The sequence below is a fragment of the Oreochromis niloticus genome, linkage group LG15 (assembly GCF_001858045.2).
Source record: "Oreochromis niloticus isolate F11D_XX linkage group LG15, O_niloticus_UMD_NMBU, whole genome shotgun sequence".
Classification (NCBI taxonomy): domain Eukaryota; kingdom Metazoa; phylum Chordata; class Actinopteri; order Cichliformes; family Cichlidae; genus Oreochromis; species Oreochromis niloticus.
In genome coordinates, this window is record NC_031980.2 from 33,872,427 (window position 1) to 33,887,295 (window position 14,869).

The 14,869-nt window shown below is 40.6% G+C and overlaps 1 protein-coding gene across 4 annotated transcripts in view; it reads right to left on the reverse strand.

Annotated features, from left to right (window-relative positions):
* The window catches only part of camsap2a (calmodulin regulated spectrin-associated protein family, member 2a), a 41,065-nt gene that overhangs the window by 24,514 nt on the left and 1,682 nt on the right, over positions 1-14,869 (reverse strand). For all 4 annotated transcript variants that reach the window (XM_013273686.3, XM_005453964.4, XM_005453963.4 and 1 more), the window contains exons 2-3: positions 12,853-13,112; positions 1,403-1,564 (exon numbers count right to left, since the gene is read on the reverse strand). In XM_013273686.3, coding sequence (XP_013129140.1) covers positions 1,403-1,564; positions 12,853-13,112 — 422 coding nt within the window. The remainder of the gene's footprint in view (positions 1-1,402; positions 1,565-12,852; positions 13,113-14,869) is intronic.

Here is a 14,869-nt window from a genome sequence, read left to right on the forward strand (position 1 = left end):
AATTGAGGAGGTGTAATAATTCAGTTCAATTCAATTTTATTTATATAGCGCCAAATCACAACAAAAGTCGCCTCAAGGCGCTTTATATTGTACAGTAGATAGCACACTAATAAATACAGAGAAAAACCCAACAATCATATGACCCCCTATGAGCAGGATAGGGTACAAATAGACATGCACTATGTATCGCCAACTGCCTCACCTGTAAGAAAGAACGAACATACAACACCTAGGACACACAAAAATCAGAAAATGCAAAAGTACATGAATTAGAAATCTTCTTGTGGGGTGTGTGTGTCTTCGTCACAAGCTACAATAACCCCTCCCAGGAGCCAGAGGCTTTCAGAGATGGATCCAGGAGAAATGGGCAGGCCACAGCCTCCAAGAGTACTGAAGACCTGAGGCCACACATCTCAGCAATATCTGCCCGCCCATCCCAGCAGGAGAAGTTGGAGGCCATAGATAGAATACCCACGGCCAAGGGGTGGGAGTCTCAAAGGACCAGAAACGACAGGCAGCTCACCCCACTAGAGGCTGCCCTAGAGGCTGTGAGCTAAGATCAGGGTCCCAGGGCTCCAGGGGCCCAAGAACCACCCAGTACCTGACAGAGAACACACCAGAACATCCAGCTACGCACCCCAGAACCAACAACTACCCCCAGTGGGGGGTAGCAGCGCCCAGCGAGGAGCGGTGGGGAGGTGAAGTCTTAGGGTTCACCTGCACACTGAGTCACAACAATGTGCAGGGATTTTTTCTCATTTGTAGTAAATCCACCTGTATGCATCATATGGCAGAACCTCAGGGCACGAAGGCAACATGGTGTATCTAGATCACATTTCATGGTATTTAGGTCAGTGTTTTCGCTGAACTTCACTGTGCAATGTGAATTTCAGAGGTCAAGCTTCATGAAACCGACGTTGGTGAAACGCCCCTGTGTGAGACTTTTGAAAGAGCTCCTTCTAAAAAAGACACTGAACACAATGACAGGGGACATTTATGAAATGGCAAAATCTCAAAGGGCATTACTTTTGATCAATCCTTGATGTTACAAAATATTATTTGTTCTTTAGAAAAAAGATTTTTATAGAGGTTCGCCTGTGAGGAGGACAAATTGACCTGTGCTGCACAGCTGAGATATGACCGATGAGAAATTTTGTCTTGATGTCAGAATGACCTATGCTTCTGCAGGTTTGGATTTCTTGTGACAAAATAAAATGTTTAATCATACGTCGACTCATGGGATGGCTTACAGAAAGCAATACAACAACACCTGTAATCTTAAGACACTAGTCTTGTGGACCAAACACTCTTTTTTTGCCAGGTACAAAATGCCAAGCACAAACACAGTCATTTCTATCTCTCTATAACATGTCTTAAGAAAACATTGTGTACCATAACTGACCTTGTTGATCCAGGTGGTCACTGCATCCTCAGTGTCATAAGGTGTTTCCACCTCAGCGTAGCAGGATGGATACTGACAAATACAGGCCATCACCTTCTCCACGCTCACAGTCTCCACTGTGTATGCCATCATCAGAGTGTCAATCATTGCCAGATGGGCGCTCTGAAAGGGAAAACAGTAACAAGATTAAAGACTGAAAATTAAAATCTCCCAGCTAGCTCACTGTAGTAAAACAAAAGCAGTCCAGCTTGTTTCTTTTCCATAAAATAACAAAATAGTCCTTGTATTATTTGATCATATGCTTTAAGTAGCGAGCAAAGAGAATGAAAAAGCCGTCATTAGCTTCTTCAGTACTGTACAACTGAAACTTTTTCTGTGGTTAAATTTTCTCATGTGGCTGTTGCCCTGGAAACAAATGTGTCCAAGACCCAGTTTGCTCACAGTGGCTGCTGGGCTGTGATGGGCCTGAAGAAGACTTCTTCCTGACAACACTACTGGCATCCGTTCTCGGTTGATTGGCTCATGGTTATTGCTGAAAGCAGGGCGTGTGCTTTTAATTAGATAAAGCCATGTTTGGTGACAACTTGCATTATCAGACTGTAATCTTGTGAAGAAAAAACCACCATACTCTGTACTGTACCGCTTGGCTGCATTTTGGCATATCTACTTTTTCGCTTATTCGGCTCCGTTCTATAACAAAAACAAATATGAATTATAAAAGAAACAATGACTATAACAAGGTGTTAAGCAGCAGCCTGTTCTATTTGGAAACATGTAAATATACACAATAATTTAATGTGCAATGTTAATGTAAGAGTGGGTTTCAAGTAGTTCTCTTATACATCCATCAGTTTTAAGCTATGGTTTGGATGAAACCATATTTCTCATTTTTCATCCTTATTTCTTATCATTATTAACCAGCAGTAGGTTTTATTAGTTATATCTCTAAAAATAGAAATAGAATACAGTCTGCAGAATAAACCATTATTTAATGAACTAAAGAAGACAACTTCTGAATATTGACATCATCTCATCTGGTCACTCTTAGTATCTTCCGCTCAGCCACCTCCAGCTCAGCCTCCTGTCTTTTTCTTAGTGGTACTGTCTCCAAGCATCATAGCAGGGCTCACTACCTTCTTGTAAACTTTCCCTTTCACTCTTGTTGCTATCCTTCTGTCACAAGTCACCCCTGACACTTGTCTCCATCCACTTCAGCCTGTCTGCACTCTTTTCTTTTCCACTCAGGGCACCATCCTTTGCTCTCAGCGGTTGACCCCAGGTATTTAAACTCCTCTACCTTCACTACCCCTGCTCCTTACAGCTTCCTTGTTACACCTGTCTCCTTCTCATCACAAACAAAAAGGGTACCACAATTCCTGTCTTGGCACCCTATCGTACGCTTTCTCTAGATCCACAAAGACGCAGTGCCACTCCTTCAGATCCGCTCACTATCCTTCTCCATCAACACTCTCAAAGCAAACATCACATCTACAGCTGCTCACTGATGGGTACCTCACTTCTTAATCTAGCTTCAACAAATTTTTCCCACAGCTTCATGTTATGGCTCATTGACTTTATCCCTCTGTTGTTACCAAACATCCCCCTAGTTCTTGAAAACATGTACCAGTACACTTCTTCTTTATTCCTCAGCCATTCTCTCACTTCCCAAGATTTTGTTAAGCAAAAAAAAATCTGCTGCCCTCACATCTGCATACCTCCACAGGTATGTCATCTGGACCAACTGTGTTTCCACTCTTTCTTTTTCACAGCTGCTCTCACTTCCTCCTTACTAATCCTCTGGACTTCCTGAGTCACTAACTTTCCCCAATCCATCATCCTCCTTCTAATTTTCTTCATTCACAAGCTCCTCAAAATACTCCCTCCATCTTCTAAACACACGCTCTATATTCATTAGCAGATTTCCATCTCTTAACCTCCCTCACCTGCTGCACATCCTTTCAAGCCTGAGCTCTCTGCATAGCCAGACTGCACAACATAAAGTATTTACAATAATTTGGGACTATACTTAAGAACTACAATAGCTAAAGCCTTTGCTTACTACAATGTTTTGTTTTTATGATGTTAGCAAACATCTGCATCAATGACCAGCCTGTTTTCTTTCATCATGACTAAAAAATATTTAAAAAATACTTTTCTAGTTTCTTTTTGAACAACGCGCCATTAGTTATGCTAATTAACCATATCAAGCCAAAGCCAGAAAAAATGCATAATTTGTGTGATGACATTACTTCTCAAGCACAAAGCAAGGGAATCCTATTCTCTCATGTTTGCACACTGAGCATATTTTAATGTATCTTTGCATGTAAATAAATGATATGATCTATGATCTTCTATGATTTTCTACTTTGCAAATGACATTTTTGCAAAAAAACTGCTGACTCGGTCAACAAAGGTTGGTAACTTGTACTAAAAATGACCTGCAAAGACAGCCAGAACCCCCCCACAGGACAAATTTAAGTGACGATACATATGACACAAATGTATTATTTGTATCTCTGAAATGAATTTCCTGTGTGCCGACTCATTATTCCAGTGCCTAATTTCCACTATCTGGCAACCAGGCGGCAAAGCGAACCCATTTAATAATACACTGCCGAGATGCTTCCAGTTGGCCTTCATTTAGCCTGTCCAAACAGTGTAAAACATTATCACAAAGACATACAAACAACAGAAATCGCGCGCACACATATCCAAATCTGCCCTTTATTTCCACAACAAAACGAACAACTCCAGGCAACACCAATTTTAAAGGCCAAGGGACCAGCATAAATCCTCTGAGGGCTCCTTTGCTCTCTCTCATCTCCTCCTCCCCCTCTGCTGAGTAATGTGAGAATATCGATTTGGATCGGCTGTGGTCTGACGAGATAAAATGACAACAGTGAGAGTAAGTGTTGTTTACTCGACTGCAGACCTGAAGCCTCTAATTGTACTGAATGAAAACACGCTACTGTGTGGGTGATTGAGGTTAGCGTAGGATGCGCGTTCATTCGGCTGTTAGCGAAACTGGAATCAAGCATACTTTAGAAAATGACACCTTCTGTCTGCGCTTAAATGTGAAAAAATGCAGTTTCGATTATTTGTGTAAACATTCGTGACATGAGAACTGAAGATGGCGACTTTCTGTTGTGTTGCCGTGGAGATGGTTGACCCAAAATTTAGACAGTAAAGCACGATGCTGAAGTAGGAGAACGGCTTACGTGAGCTCAGATGAGTCAGTAAGCATTCAGTTATATTCACCTAAATCCCTAAACAACGTGTTTGAAGTATTATTAATAAAAAGCTTAAAATAAAAAGCTTTAGTACTGTGAATTGCATGAAATCAAGTGGGAAACTGTCAAGAGTTAGGAAGCCAAACAAAAGCTGACTGTCAGAGCAACATTTCACAGCATTTGTGCTACACTAAACTTCCCGACTTGCACTTTGAAAGGATTAGACTATTAGCTTCTGTGTTTCCATGTTCCAAAATAAAAAAACAAAACAAATGTAACTGTCTCGTTATATTTGAAAAAAGCTAAAAATGCCTCTTTAGAGGTCCGAGCTTTCATCGAGCTTTATGCATGCTTGGGATGTTCCACTTCTTTGGGAGAGTCGCTGCTCTGTGTAACGGTCAAACAAATGAACTGTGAAGGATCAGCTGACCATGTGTGAATGTCAAATGAAATTTAGGAGACGAGAGAAAGCCTTTGGTGACTGGATGGATGCAAAGGAAAGAGTAAGGAAAGAGGAGAAGAGGCAGATAGGTTGCTGCCAGAGGAAAGGGTCAGCCTTCCTCATTAACTGCAGACCTCCCTGTTGTTTAAAGTAAGGCTTGTTTCCTCTGTTTTATCCCGTGATGTCATGTTTCCTAACCTTTTGGTTTGTGGAGCACATATGCTTCCCCTCAACGATGCTCTACCTCATATTCATGCATCTGCACATATTAAACCTTGCAGCAGCTCTGGCTAGAAGTAGCTCCACTGGGGTATTCAGAGATCAAATGCCCTGCTGGAGGGTATCTAAATGGCTGAAAGAGGGGGAAATGTCACTTATTCATGCCCTTTGATGGAGACTTTTTAATCATAAGGCTGTTTCTCTGTCCCTTAATTCGATTTATCCCCAAGATATCACCTTTATCTCAGGGCGATTACGAAAACTGTACAAATAGTTAAATGCTAAGTCATTCTGATTTAATGAATAAACAGGTTACAGACACAAACACACATACACACACACTATTTTGCTTTCTCATCTAAGCTGATTGTGTCCATAAATCTTGTTTAGATTTCTCAGGAGGTGAGAAGATGCTGCTTCACGGTCAATATCCTGTTTTTATTGTGCTGCTGTATCGCTGGCTTTCTGTATTTCCACCCGGGCAAACACAAAGAAGGCAAACACGGCTCATCCTTAATATGGCTTCATGGCTGAAAAAAAAAGAAGGGAAAATAGCAAAGATGGAAATCCACCACAGAAGCCTGATTTAACATAGCACAAAAGAATTGCAAATATGAACCGCAGTGACCTACAAAAGACAGCGTGTGTGATGATTTTTTCAACCTCACAATCTGTTGTAAATAAACCGAAATCTCAATGTCAGAGCTCTGAGCTGCTTGCTGAGGCCTGACACAGGTATTCAGAGAAAGATGCTTCCATAGACTGAGTTTATTTCGACGGAAAATGATCTGGATAGAGTTAATGACTAAACAATACTCGCTTACAATAAACGCTTGTAGGACTGCACTGAGTCATCATGGATAATGATCCGCCTCTGTCTGTTTTTCTGGCCGTTCGAGGCTTCACTGATCCTCCCAAACTTCTGCACAATGGTCTCCTGTGCGACCACATGGCCATGGTAGCACACATACTCAGGGGTGATGTAATATTGAAAAGCAGTCTGCTTTAAGAATTAAAGCTCTCCTGACCTGGCACTGAGTCCCGATGCTGGGGCAGATGTCTAAAAACTGAAACTGTCTAGCTTCAGGTAAATTCACGCCAACTCAGCTGGACATGGAAAACCACTCAGCTGTACCTCTCTTTTTGAAGGTCAACACAAGTACCAAAGGAAAGGCAAAAAGCTGGACCGAGAGAGCTTTACTTTATACTACATGGAGTGAAAATAGGAGAAAAACCCCCAACAAGGTTTAAGAGTTTATCATTTTTTAGAGTTTATTCCACTGTGAAGGAGCTGGAATGAGTAGGATTTGCTATAGTCCCAGTTACCAGGTGCTTTAGATAATCATAGGAAGATTACCTTTTATACAAAGAGCACTACAGGAACTAACTCGACAAGAACAATCTAACAACCTCACAGTGAGGCTTCAAATGAAAAATTAATTAATTGGCACTAAAGAAAACCAATAAAATGCAAAGTTCATCAACAAAGTTATTACAATTAATCCTGCATAGAATATTTATATCTTTACTTTTTTTCACACCAGTGTCAGTCAAGACCAAAATGGTGGCCTGACCAACACAAACACATGACAGTTTAATTAACTTTAAGCCTTTTTCCAGTCATTCTGCCTGATCTGTCACAAGTTAATGTTGCATTTTCCCTGAAAAAGTTTCTGGTGTGACACAGAATTGCAGGTTTAAGAGATTAAATGTTGTTGTGAAGATCATTGCTATAAACCTAACATTTAAAACCTTCCAGTTTTCTGTGCCTTTAATTACCTTTTCTTTACAAAATGCACAAAACACCAACTGAGAACGCTGGCATCAGTTGTGGGAATTCAGCATTTAACCAGCATACCTTCCATATGCTCCAAACCCGAAGCTAGCAATTATTCAGAAACCTCAAAGCTACCCTTGGAACTTGACTGAGGGACAGTACCATGGCTTCCATCCAGGGTTGACCTACTCTGTTGAAATGCAAGCACTCCGAGTCCTCCCATCATCTTTGAAAACACCCTCTGTTCTGACATAACTTCATGTGTGGATCGTCTCTATTTAACAGGCTAAATGGATCAGCAAAAACAGGAAACACTGCTGCAGATTTTCTGCAGTGCACTGACTGATTTTACCAGTTATCGGGAATTCTGGATTTCTTCTAGCCAAACACTGTGGCTTGCTCCGCATGTTTGACTTTGCAGATTTTTACCCCAGATCTCCACTAGCATAATAGCATTTTTTTTACTATAGAAAGACGCAGTCCTCAGGCCATCGCATGACATTGTGTAATGTGGTTTGCTGCTTATCCATCCATACTGTACTGCCCGGAGTCACTACTGGCATTAAGCATAACTTCCTGCCTGTGACTCCACTGAGGTCAGCAAGGACAGAAACAACTTGGATGTGCTTCCCTTAAACCCTGCTGCTTCAGCTCATCTTTGTTCACAAGATCAGTTGCAATATGAGGAGAAAAAGGTTCTGAGGAAGCCGGTCTGATGTTGACAAGTGTGTTGTTACATGCTTGGCACATAATTTTCTGTAAATCACCTTCTGTGTGTGCCTCTTTGCACATGAAGCAGCGTGATAGCGTTGCCATGTGCTTCTATCAATCTGGCATTTCAGCGTCTCTCCCGGAGTCTATCTCCTACTATAACAGCCACTACACGCACACACACACACACACACACATACACACACACACACACACACAGAGCACACAGCTGCACATACATACAAGTTCATATCGCAAATAACGACATATGCAGGCATAAGCACCCCCTCTCTTGCGTCCACCTACACACAAACGCAACACCCAGCCAACTGGAGTGTAACCATGGAAACGGAGTGCCTGCCCAATAGGAGGAGTGATGGAGGCAGCAAAGGAGAGAGAGAATAACAGGAGGAAGTGTACGCTCCTCCATCCATCCATCCATCCATGGTATATATATGTCTTGATGAATCAGTCTGTCACAGTAAAACTAATATTTGGTACACACAGTGTGTATATGGCTGTTGCAATCATTTTTCATCACTCCGAGTTGACGAAAATCCAACTGGGATGGAAATGTACTTAAAATGGTTGATATGGTGTCCATGTGCAGGCCTTTCATCACATTACCAGCAGCAGCTTTATTTAAATAAATAAAGTATTGGTGTAGGACAAGTCCTATCATTACAGACCAGCAATAAAAACAGTTGTATTATCAGCTGCTAGAGGGAACTGCTGTCCTGCAGGGGTAATGCAGGTATGACACAGTTATGTTTCTTGATGTTTCAAAGCTAGCATGTTGTAAGATAACATTCCTTGTCCAGTTTGTTCCAGACCAATTGGACTCAAATTAAGAAGCTTGAATATTTTGTGAAAGTCTGACTTGTGCAATAAATGTGCTATATAATTGGCAGGCAGCTAAACAGAGGGCCAGAACTAGGTTGAATGTAATTAAGGTTCAACTAGAAATGACGCCTAAAAATACATTACGACAGCTTAAAGCCTGGATTCAACTAGAACAAACCTGAATCAGTTCGCATACATGTAACAAACACAGCTGCCAATAAGGTAAACCTCTGAAAGAATATGACTATAGTGACTATAACCCTGTTTTAGTTTTATGGTTCTACTTATATACAGTCACAGAGACACATAAAGCCAGTAAATAACCCAGAAAAAAGGACGTGGTGCTTCTGACTACCAGCATTCAGAGCATACAGTTCACAGAATAAATGCATTATCATCTAATGTATAATGAAAATCTCATAGCGGCATCATGAACTATTTACTGCTGCTTTATTAAATTAAATAGTTATGACATCCACTGTTCAGTTGTGAGATTATTTAAAGAAACATAAATATTCCTGCAATCTATTGTTTCCAATTACTATACTGTAACTAGGCTGTCACTGTTCTGCATGTCATCACAAAATTCAGAAGTCAATCTCTTAAATCTGACTTTAATCTTATAAGTCTGTATTAAATCTCACAAGTCTGACTTAAATCTCATAAATCTGATTTTAATCTCATAAATATGACTTTTATCTTATATGTCTGATTTTAATCTTATAAGTCTGATTTAAATCTTATAAGTCTGATTTAAATCTTATAAGTCTGACTTTAATTTTATAAATCTGACTTTAATCTCATAAATATGACTTTAATTTTATATGTCTAATTTTAATCTTATAAGTCTGACTTAAATCTCACACATCTGATTCAAATCTTATTCTGACTTTAATCTCAAAAGTCTAAGATTCATAGCTTCATAACATGACTCAAAAAGTCATAACCCCAAATTATAGACTTTTATTGGCTCTAATCCTCTTCCGTAGGTTACACACACACACAGGTACAAACACAGAGTTTATCCTTTGGCTACATTCTCACCCCGGCCAATATAATTTAATTTCACCATGGCAACAGAGTGACTTTCTCCAGGGTTAATTTTTCAAGTGAAGACACTGCTTGATATTTGATAAGGATTATCTGTTGATTATTGTCTCAAACTTCCTTTTTTGTCACATGCCACATGTACAGTGAAACAACACAAACATGATATTCCTGCTGCATCACACATCTTTGTGTTTCGAATAAATCCTCCATCATTCCAGAGGACTCACTCAAAGAAGGCCACTGCACTTCCACAAATGAGCACAAGCCTAGCAATTAAAGCTTTTCTCAGCAGGTAATTGTGTTCACTGTAGTGCTGCATGGGAGGGACGATGTTTAACGCTAACAATATTTCAGTATTGCCCACCTTCACATCCCTCTTTATTCTTTGAGAGCACTACAGGTGGGGAGAGTCAGCGATACAGAATGTGTGTAGGCGACCGAGTGGGAGGAAACTGCGATTTGGATTCTGCATCTTCACGTGTAGAAATGTGTCACATGGCAGAAGAGAGAAGGCTGAGTGGGCAGAATAGTGGCAGAAACGAGAGGGACACAAAAATAAGACTATAAAGCAACGTCGGGTCGGCAACCTAGCGAAATGTCAGCAATGTGCTCGCAACTGACACGTGTCAGACAAGACGTCAGCAGCATCTGATTCTGTAGCTGCCTGACCTACTAAAGCTGCCTTCAACATCCTCTAAAGTTGCTTATTCTGAATATTCTTATTCTTCATGCAAACTGCTGAGTCAAAAAAGATGCTAAGCCAAAATGCCACGAAGCATTATTTAACGACACTGCTGGTGCTCTTATCCCGAGCAGCTTACAGATACAGCTGCAGGCAGGTGCTCGGTCTCTGCTTCTGGAGTAAAAGCAGTGATGTTTTTCTTTCACTAAAACCTCTCAACACAGGAAACCACCTTGTCTGATTCTTCCAGAAGAAATGCCTTTTTCTCTATCACATGAGTTCACTTCGGACCCCTAACAGCCAAGGTAGACACTGAAACAGTCTCTTAATAATTAATAAAGCTCTTCTTGAGCTGCAGTGTGCAGCCAGCTGATCAATATTAATACAGTCTCGTAGTGCTTATCAAACTGCAGTCATTCCACTAGTGGAAACACTTGCTCGGTTTGAGTCAGGTTGCTGCCCCAGCAGAGTATTCAGGAAGACGATGCACTAGCTGTCAGTTCAGTGGATTATTATTTATTCTCACATCAACGTAATTCGGACACTGCACAGATTTTGTATACTTTGTGTGAGTTAAATAGAATCTGTCTGCGCTGGACCTTTAGATTGTTCGTTGTCTTTGTTGGGTAACATTTATAAAACTGAGAAAAAGGTGAAAATGACTTAAATCACATCTTCGTGTCTCATTTAATGTCCAGTCTTGGAAATCTTAACAGACAAAGACCAATGGTGGTGCAGACAAAGAGCCAAGAACAAAACAAAAGGATAAAGCGAAATCAGGAGGTGGGAGGAATAAGAAGCAAGGAAAAAGATGGGTGAACACAGAGAGGGAAGTGATTGGATTTAATGGGAATGATTAAAAAAGGGGAAAGCTTTGGAAATAAAGTAAGAGAGGGGATTTGAAAGTGTCAGGAAGGTAAGTAGGGAGTAAGGAAAAAGTGCAGAAAGAAAGAAGATAAGAGAGATAAGAAGAGATGATGAAAACAGAAGAAAAAGGCCAGGACAGAGCATGGAAAAGGAAAGGTGAAGGATGAAAAATTAATGGCAAAGGAAAGTAATTTCACACTCTTCTAACAGCTCATTTTCACATTCACAAAAACCTGCTCTGTCACACAAACACAAACGCTGACACCCTCTAGTACAACATTCAGCCATGAACCGCAGTGAATTACAATCAAATAAAGAACCCTTGCATTAGTGAGCTAAGAGAGACTAGCCAAATAACACTCACAAGTGCAACATTTCCCTTACCTTTAAAAACCCATCAAAATTTAAATCTGAGAGAAATTGTTGCACTGAAACACTTGTTGTAATCTTGAAACTAAGTGCTTTAAATGTAACCCCAAACAAAACTTAAATAACTTTTACATTAGCATTGGAGGGAAATTAAAACCAGCAAGACTCTACAAGCAGACTGCAGGCATACTGTGTGCTAATTGTGTCTCAATTGCAAATTCGCTGAAGCAATAAAGCCTCCTATTGCGATTTTGCCCCAAAATAATGAGGATACCTCAATCTCGCGCAGTAGGCTTCCTGCAAAGTCATCTCATCTCTGACACTGACAGACTGAGAGGAGCTGCCAGTGTACAGTAAATCCCACCCTACAGCATGCTTTCATGTAGGAAATAGCAACGCGCACAGAGCAGTAAAAGCCTTGAGGTGTGAATCAGCTTAATAAATGACAAATTCAAGACAAAAATCTGTATGAGAGATATGTGTAAGTGACACACTCTCCAACTTGTTGTATTCTCTTGTTACACTGTGGTCGTTTTGCATTGTAATTCTAATGCAATGTGTATAATGTGTAGAAGCTGTTGGTGTCCAGTTATAGTCCATTAAGAGACTATGTGATTTCCACAAAGTAGTTTAATCACAGTTTAGTATGAACCAAATTGTATATATATCAACATGAATAAGAACTATTGTGGTTTGTCATGTTTACCTGAATTACTATAGAGAAATATGTTTTACAATTAATGGGAGGAAAAACATGTCCTGATCAGTAAGCAATAAAGGTTTGCACATGAGTTTAAAAATAAGGGGATAAATTTAGTACCTTAGCAAACAATATTAAACTTATACTTGATCAAGCTAATAAGTAAAATACATTTATTTATTCTAATATCTTAAAAGAACAGCATATTCTATGGAAACCATGAAATTTGAATATACTATGTAGCTAGGAGAGAGAAAGCTGCAGGGTGATCTTGTATTTGAGTGCATGAAGGCATAAAAATATGCGTTTCTGCACCTCAACAGACCAGAATGTCTGCTTAAGTAAAGTTTCAGCAACAGCAAGATCAAATAATGAGACGAGGAAGGAGACTGTATGCGTGATAGATGTCTGAGTTACTGACAAAGCAAAGCAAAGGTTTACTACCACTGTACTACTATCACCAACAGCTTGGTGCACGCCTAATACATTATTAACTTGATGCACATAAGAAAGAATCTTTACTCTGTACAGTTTTATCAGCTTTCACACAGCTCCCCTACCATTTGCAGAGGCCTCTTTCGCAGGTCTCTCTCAGTCACCAGCCTCTCCTGGTCGGTGACGTACAGACCGCGTTGAGCTAGCGCCTGGATGACAGCATCGTGACCCAGCAGCGGCTTGGCAGTGTCGCTCTTTAGGATAAGGCTGCCAGCCCTGCAGTAGAGGTCTGCAGATAGCAGGAGGCTGGCCACAGGAGGCTTCAGGTGCTCCTGCTCATACTGGTCTGTGTAGAAAGGGTCCTTCAAGTCTGCCGGGATGCTGTCTGTATGATAGAGCAGAAGAAGCAGAATTAGCTGACAAGAAGAGCTTAATTGCAACATGCCGCCAAATCATTTAAATAACAATGTATGAATCAATTCATATTAGATATTAAAATGCTGGCAAACATTAGCATGTTTCTAAATTGCTTGCCTTGCCACATCATTGAGGCTCATATAAGAGAAGGTAAACAAGTATATTATTAAAAGCGCTGGTGTAAAGAGAGGAAAAAAGCTGAAAGCATTCTGGAGCATTAGTTTTCTACCTTTCTAATGAATAGTCATTTAAATTCTATAATACGATAAAAAAAAATAGGATAAACTCAGATGAGCTAATATCAAGTTTGGGGCGTGTTATTCTAAATCTGTCTTCACTGAGGATTTTTCCCTCTGTGGACAGATTGTCTAGCAATACTTTGGCACAACTACTTGTTTTCATTGCCATGCTTTGACAATAACATCACATGGATATGTGTGGATAGACCTCGGCGTTGCTATAGCAACTGCAGGATGAGCGGTAACCTGATCGATTCATCCAGTGTGTATCTCTGCAGCTTCCAGCTCCCTGGGAACACCCTTCTCACTGCCTGCCTCATCAAAGAGAGAGGCTGCACGTGAGCATGTGTGCCTGTGTGTTCATTATCTCAGGCAAGTCCACTGCAGGGGGGATAGCGTACAAATAATTTGAGCAATTCTGGTCCATACCTTTCTATCAAGTGTTTTCACAAATCCACGTCTGGGAACATAAAGTATGTTATGCACAGTTGTTAGTAAAGCTACTGCAAACCCTTCTTTCCCTGGTGCAGATTAAGGAAGCCATGATTAAGCGTTTTCAAATGAGACTATTTGAAAACATTAAATTATGTCTGCAAGCAAAACAGACGCAGGGCTCGTTCCTGTCTCCTTGGCACAGAGAATGGATCTTAATTAGGATAAAAGCCTGTGTGTGTGTGCGAGTGGTGATCCACACACTGACAGCTTTATGCTGCCCATCCTCCAGCCAATGCTCTCGGAGGTCAATGAATCACCTGCTTTGACTGACCGCTATCAGCAAGGTCATCTGTACACAGTGTTATCACAGAACAGAACTGCAGGCAGCAGTAGCAACTATCCAGGTTACAGGGTTTCCTGTCAGCAATATATTCATATTAAGGATCCTAACAAAGAACAAAAAAATGCACTATGTCTTTATATTAACTTCCCGCACCGCCTTCATCCTCCACAGGGGGAGGTGAGAGGTCAGGCTGAGCTCACAGAACACCACCTCTGGAGCTGCTTAGGAGACGATTTTTTATGTTATCTTTCAACATTTTGTGTTTCTGGTTTATATTCTGTAATGCTCCTAATCATTTTAAGAACAAAGAAAGCGTTGAGCATGAAAAAGTCGGCATTATCTTTTAATATTTCATTAGCTTGGTAGTATTTGAGCTTTTACTCATGCAGACTCACAATCTTCCATTCAGTCATTGTTACAACTTAATACTTTAAACAAGGACATCTGGAAAAATGTCTTGTTAAGTGAATACAGAGGGAATTACACTCATTGTCTGTCAGCCTCTGGTTTTTACCTGGTATTAAATGGTGCTGCTGTTCTGAGCTCTGAATCAGGACACTGTAAATGTTGGGCGATAGCATTTGACAGCGACTCCTGACAGCAGATGATCTGCTGTACAGCTCACATCTCGCACATACTTGACTGCATATTTTTGATGTACTCTCGCCTCAATCTAATGAGGCGGATGCATGTGAAGCTTTCACAGCA